The 7,111-nt window shown below is 24.3% G+C and overlaps 1 protein-coding gene across 4 annotated transcripts in view; it reads left to right on the top strand.

The window, feature by feature from the left end:
* Positions 1 to 1,757: 1,757 nt before the first annotated feature.
* The window catches only part of LOC129956829 (inaD-like protein), a 924,555-nt gene continuing 919,201 nt past the window's right edge, over positions 1,758 to 7,111 (top strand). For all 4 annotated transcript variants that reach the window (XM_056068787.1, XM_056068794.1, XM_056068783.1 and 1 more), the window contains exons 1-3: positions 1,758 to 1,831; positions 3,001 to 3,113; positions 6,767 to 6,918. In XM_056068787.1, coding sequence (XP_055924762.1) covers positions 3,098 to 3,113; positions 6,767 to 6,918 — 168 coding nt within the window. In that variant the 5' untranslated portion in view covers positions 1,758 to 1,831; positions 3,001 to 3,097. The remainder of the gene's footprint in view (positions 1,832 to 3,000; positions 3,114 to 6,766; positions 6,919 to 7,111) is intronic.

Genomic DNA, 7,111 nt, shown 5'->3' with positions numbered 1-7,111 from the left:
TTAATATGAATTTGACAATTTCATACCTTATCTATAATCATTTTTAAGATCTGATTAATTTATTTTCATGTTCAAGCGTAGATTAACTAATTGCCTAATATTAAATTTGATAAGGTTATATTAAAGTCCCACGGAAAAGAATTTAGTCAGTTTCTTCAGATTCCATCCAGATAATTATAAATTATTAAATATCTAGAGTAGTAAAAATTGCAATATTTCGCTATCGCCGATAATATAGTGAAGATACTAAAAAGCATGATTTAGAGACTTCGATTGGGTATCAGCCGGATATCTGTGAATACCAGTTTAGAGTGTGTATAGAATTTCAAAATATTATTCCCCGTTTACTTTCTTAATAGATTATAATTTTCGCATAATTTTTGCTTTTTCCAAAAATAATATTATGAGAAAGAAACAGTTTCGAAATTATATAAATGAAAGGGAAACATTTTAATTTTTATCTACGTAAAATTCTGTGTAATTTCACTCCAGTTTTTTCTTCTTTTTTTCTGTCTTTTTATTATCTGAAAAATGTCAAATGGAAATGACAATTAATACTTCTGTGAAATTCTTAATTTTTAAAGATAATTCAAAAGTAAAAATTTTTTTACTATAAATGCAAATTTTTTAAAACCAACTAAAATTTACTAAACTCTGAAAAAATTCCCAGCATTTCAGATATCTAAGAATATCCACTTTTGTTAATAAAAAAAATTAGTAAACATATTATCATGTGAAATACAAGAGAGTATGTAAAAAGTAAAGACATTCTTTTTTGATGTAATAAAAAGATGCATACATTTAAAATGGAGTGGGTTGCTTTCTTTTCATGTTATGCCTTTCATGTGTATGTCCTCTAATTTTAATGCGTTATATAATATTTTGCATTGTATTAAGATTCTAGGAAAATTCAGGGCAATGGTACTGCAATGAGCCATAGTTTTTTTTTTTTTTCTATTGAGATGTGATTTCAACATTTTATCAATTCTGTTAAATGAATTGATTGTTGATAAATCTTAATGATTTTTAATTATTATTCCTTTTACAACTGTTGGTTTTCTATTATTCGGTAGTGCACCTTTCTTGCTCTTTTTTCTTGTTGGTTGAAGTTCATATGCAAATTAAAATTCTGAAACTCTCTTAAATATGGTGTATTTCAAATGATTTCCCAAAACTATTATTTGCGTAAAATTGAAAAAAAAAAAAAAAAAAAAAATCAAGAAATTTGTCTAAAAATATTTTCTCATTTTAAATTGTCTTGTATTTAATGAGTTGTTCAGATGAAAATTGAAGACGACCTACTTCAGTTTCCTCTCTTCCTTTATTTCGTTCTTCTGTTTTTTCCGGAGGGGAAAAAATGATTAGGAAATGAACATTAATCAATTTTCCAGAGGATAAACAGAAACAATGTCATCTTCAGAAATGATACCATTTCATTTGTTGAATGTGTACTTTTGAAAGAGTATAAGAAAAAGTTTTTATTAAATGATTTTAGTTTACTGTAGGTAGGTTTACGTTCATGTGAAAAATCATGTTATAATTTTGACACACAAGAATGTCTTTGGGCTTCGGACTTTTATTACCCCAGACCCACAAAATTCAAATGTATTTAACGAAGAATATAAAAAAATAACAACAAATAAACATTTTAAGATATTCATAATGAAATAAGCATGACGTTTTAAAAGGTTTGGCACTATTTTTTTTTATTTCCTGTTAGATGGGCGGGGAAAAATATTTGTTTCGAAAGATGATATCAAAGCGAAGTGAAGTTGACAGAGATTCAATGTAAATTTGTAAACTTCACTTTTTACGCTGGTGGTTGTGTGAGGTACTTTTTGATTAAAACTTTTATATTTGTAAGAACTTCCTCTAAAATTTAAAATGGTAGACATTTTAATTGAAAATAATAAAGAAAATAATGGAATAACATTAAAAATGGCGTTCCATTGTCTCTGAAATTTTTTAATTAAAAAATTTACTCGTAAAAACTATGCGATAACTGAGTTAAATATATATTACACAGATAAACTTTATTTACACTATTTAGTTTTGGTTTCAATTTTTACCGATAAATCAAAAAATAGCTTTTTTTTTTTTTCGTTAGCCATGCGAGGCATATATCAACATCTTCGTTAAAAGAATTGAAACGCCTGTTTTCGTAAAACTCCTATATTTTCAAAAACTTTTAAAAATTTGAAATTAATTAATGTATTTGTAACTGAAATTACTTGTTTTAAAAGAGAAACCGAATGGCTAAATTAATAAGTATCAATAAATTTTGCATCAGTATTAACAAAGGTATTTTAAAATAAAAATTTTGTGTCATTATTTTTGACTGCAAGTTTTATATAATAGAAAGTAAATAAAAGTGTGATAATTGAATTTCACTTATAAAAGAGTTTAACGATAATTATATCGTTTATGAAGTAAAGAAAACTTTTAAGAAACTTGTAAGAGAAATATGACAGGAGAATTTAAACACCTTGTAAAACTAAATATATATATTTAATTAATTAATGAAAGAGCTCTTGTGTATCATTTTAGAAAATATATTTATTCAGTAAAATAAACTGAAGTACATGTTAGGAAAATATATTGTTACTTCAAAATTTTAATCATTTAAAAGTTGTTTGATAGATGATTTATATTGTAATATATGAGGTCATGAAGTGTATAATTTAAAATTCTAATTGCATTTCCTTTTTTATTACTTTTATAATTTTTAAAAATTTGTTTATAAGACAATTGTAATAAATTTTGAAGTAAAATTATGTCATAAACTTTTATAACTTTATGATATTATTGAATAATAAACAGGGTTAAATATGAATATCATATTATTATACTACTTTATTCAATATTTGTCATAATAAAATTTTTTTTGACTTTTTCATCAGTAGTTATAATTATTTAAATGAGTTTCATATAATTTTCCTTGTTTCTAATAGTGTGATTTGGAACAATTTTAATTAAGTCTGACAATTTTTATTTTTTTAGTTATGGTATTTCTTCTAATGGGCAACTAGACCTCTTTTATTTGCATTGCTTATTCTGGTTAACTGAATGCTGAAAGTGAATCTGAAAAATTAGAAACATGCCAGTCAGTGCAGGTAATTTCTTTTTATTGCTCAAGAATCTTAATTTTTTTGGATGATAAATAGTGACATTTGCATTAATGTGAATACCTAATAAAGAGTTTAAATATGCATTTGATACATATTTACCAACTGTATGCTGATTATTTTTTTTTTCAATATGCTTTGAAAAATTGAATTTTTATGTTACCATGTTGGAAATTATGTTACCAACTGTTGCTGATATTCTTTAATTTATGTTTATGATTCACTCCTTCCTTAATTAGATAATTCCTTCTCCTTCTCTTAACTGCACCTCATTTATTTATTAGAGAAGCATCATCTAATTAAGTGAAATGTGCAAGTGTTGACAATAAATGTATTTGAAGATTGAATGTGTTAGAGCATATGCTATTACTAAATTATGATGGTATAATTATTGCATCACACTCATTTTGTTAAATTATTACAATTAAAATGCTATATTTTGTATAGTTTTATGACACTTCTCTGAAATGTCATTACTCTTTTCCTGCTTATATGCTTATGAGTAGTGCATTATCATAATGCCATTACTCTTTTCCTGCTTATGAGCTTTTAAGATTTCTTAAGAAATGGCTTTTATAGGCCAGCTATATTACGTCTAAAATCTTTGGAAAAATATGAGGGTTTTTTTTTAATTAAGGGGAGGGGAGGGGGGGGGGAAGAGGTGACCTTTTTTTTGTAACAATAAGAGCAATAGTCAAATAATTTTGATACTTAATCATAAGAGAATTAATTTTTTCCAAATGAAATATTTGAAATCTCAATTTTAAATTGTAATCTTTCTGTGCCATAATTTGAATTTTATTAGAAGGGTATTTATGAAGACTTTGGAAGCTTGTTAAATGCAGTGTAAAAAAATGTTAATGTGCAAAAAAAATTTTTTTTTTTGTTGCAATTGTAATAAAAACTATAGGTTTCCAAGTAATCATTGTAAAAGGTAAATTTTTTTTCGATAAGTCTGAAACAATTGTTAAGCACTGTCAAATCAAAGACAAATATTTCGTGAATAAATTCTTAGCTGTCTGCAATTATTCTTAATGAAAATTTCTTGTTGATTTTTTTACTAAGATAGCTTTGCACTTGCTTGCTTGTTTCTTTGGAGCTAGATTTTTAAGCTAAGCAAAAAGGATTTATTGTTTCTAAGATGTCTAAATTAAAATATATGAAAATAATGCAAAATTACTGATGAATTGAAAGAAAAATTGGCTTTTCTAATAAAAACATGAAGAATACTTAATATTTCTTTAAGTTTCATTTATCAGCTAAAAATCGCACCAAAAATCCAAAGTACCTTTTTTTTATTATTATTGATATCTTTATTTTATGCAGATAAGTTTTTCAATTCAGGTATATCAAGCATTGTAAATTTGTTTGTTATGTTTAGCTACAGTGTTTCGGGCATACTAATACGCCTGAAATGAATATTTATTCATTGATTTTCTTTTAGCATAAAAATAAATGTTTTTTCATTAGTTCAATAGCAACTGTTGCCAAGTATAAATAATTGGTATGAAATGTGGTTTTTATACTTTATTTCTGATTGAGATGAAAATGTATGTAAATATGCTTATAGTAGCTTAACCTATGAAATTGTCCAAAAATCACATATTTCTGATATAAAGATGTTTCACTTGGGACCTTTGGGACACATTTTAGCAGCTAACGGGAAATGTATCTAAGATCTTCAATGTTAATTATTAAATGAATTAAATTAACTTTTTATGGACTCTTATTATTCATGAGTTAATAAAAAGAAAATTTCTTTTTGGTTCATTTAATGAAATGATAAGTAGTGTATTTTATAATTAATCATCTAACTATTTAACAACTTTAGTAAAGTTAATTGTTGCTGTTGGCAGTTTTTTCTCTATAGTTACTAATGAGAAATAGGTATACATACTTCTAGATAATTTTGAAAATCAAAGCATAACATATATTTAAAGTTCAGTTATTAATAATAATTTAGTAACCTAACAAACTTTGATATTGAGATATTATTTTGTATTAATCAGGTAGTTTGAATATAGAACTAAAATTTCAATTATTATTTTTGTCAATTAAGTAATCAAATAAATTCCATCCAAATTTATTTCATTAGTAGTTAGCTTCCTAGTTGAATTAATGCCATTAAGTATGATGCTGGCAATGTCTTGACCAAATAAAATTAGATGAGCACTTATTGGAGTTTAAAAATAAATTTAATAAATCTTTTAAAATTAATTTAAATATATCCGAAGAAGGGGAGAGGAGAATTACATATTTTAAATAATAATTCAGTTACAAAACATAATTTGATATAAATATCTGACAACTTCCCACTCTTGGAATTAGCTATTAAATCTTCCACATGTTAATCAGTTAGTAATATGAAAATTATGATGTGCCAATTATTGCAGCAAAAGGAATGAGAAAACAATGAGATTCACCGTATCACTAAATATAATTTTTAGTTCTATTTCTATTATAAATTGTACATACTGATTAATGAAATAACTCTATACTCAATTGAATTCAATGATCTTTTTGCAATTAAAAAAAATGATACTTCAGCATAAAATTACTGTTGTTTTCAATACATTCTGTATTTCATAAATTTTGAAGTGTATATTTTTGTTGTATTTATGCACATCTTTAACTAGTAAAAATATTTGATACTTTTCTTCTCGATATTGGTGTAAAATATCACTTTATTATCTCTGTCATAGCTGCTAAAATAATCTCAAGTATGTCTGATACAATAATTTTATTTGCAAAGTTGGTGAAATATGTTAATTTTGCTTCATTGTTGTATTTAGTAAATTTAGTTGGAATTTTGATTGTTTTCAAGCTAACAAAGAAGTAACACATATTCTTTAATGGTATTTTATTTCTATTTACATGAATATTCAAATTATCATTTTTTTTTAAATCCAGAAATCAAAAGAAATTAAATTTTTATTCAAGTTTATATGTTTGAAATTAACTAGTGAATTTCTAGATTTTCAAGGTTATTTTGTGATCTTTTTATTAATGTAAATAATAAATAATTTTTTTTATTTTTTTTGTGATTTTTTTTAAAGGAGTCTTTAAATAATATTTATATTTTGTGATATACAGGAAATTAATCAAGATTTTGTAATGCTTTTCTGCCTATTGTAGAAAAAGCAAAATGTATCTCATCAATAGAAATGTTTAAATAGGAGACCCCCCTTAGGAACAGATTATGTAATTTTATTGTCAAAATATAAGTATGTTCTAATATTTGATAATAATTTTTTTTTGGAAATTAATCAGTTGTGGAACTTGATATTTTAAAAAAAAACATACCTTTGATTTTTTTTTTTGAATAGGCACAAGCATATAGCATATTTGAATAGCATATTTATGTCAATTGGAATGTGAATTATTCCTTTGGTAGCAAAATGATTTTATGATAATTTTTTAATATGAATTTAACTGAAACTGAATAAAAGAATAGATAAAAAGCTTGTTGCTAAATACAGATTGTATCATAGATAATAGAACATGCTTATTACTGGTATGCAAACAAATACTTTGTAGAATTTTTTTTATTTGATATGTTGATAATATTTTCTTTATCTTTCTCAATCTATTGTGAATGTTTTAGCACATTCATTTTCTATTATAAATATTTTTATTTATAGATACACGACAGGCTTTAAAGCTGTTGGAACGAATTCAGTTACATTTGCAAGAATCTGAAGCAGCTCAATTAAATCCTACCGTGGGAGATGATCTTAATACACTTATTTCAGTTTTAGATAGTCCTGTTTTTAATAGTATTCTTAACATTCAAGTAAGAATTTATAAATTTTATCATTTGTATTGACATATTTATTTTATTTAAAGTAATGTTGTATATATTTATCTGCAATTATTACAATATTTTACTTTAGTATGCAATTTTATTTAAATTTCACAATTTTTTTAAATTAATGTTATTGATTTTTATTTGCTATTTTAATGTTTCATAATATGATGCATTAAAC

This window comes from Argiope bruennichi, chromosome 2 (genome assembly GCF_947563725.1).
Source record: "Argiope bruennichi chromosome 2, qqArgBrue1.1, whole genome shotgun sequence".
Taxonomy (NCBI): Eukaryota; Metazoa; Arthropoda; class Arachnida; order Araneae; family Araneidae; genus Argiope; species Argiope bruennichi.
The sequence above is the reverse complement of the archived record's forward strand: the minus strand, read 5'-3'. Positions and strand labels throughout refer to the sequence as shown.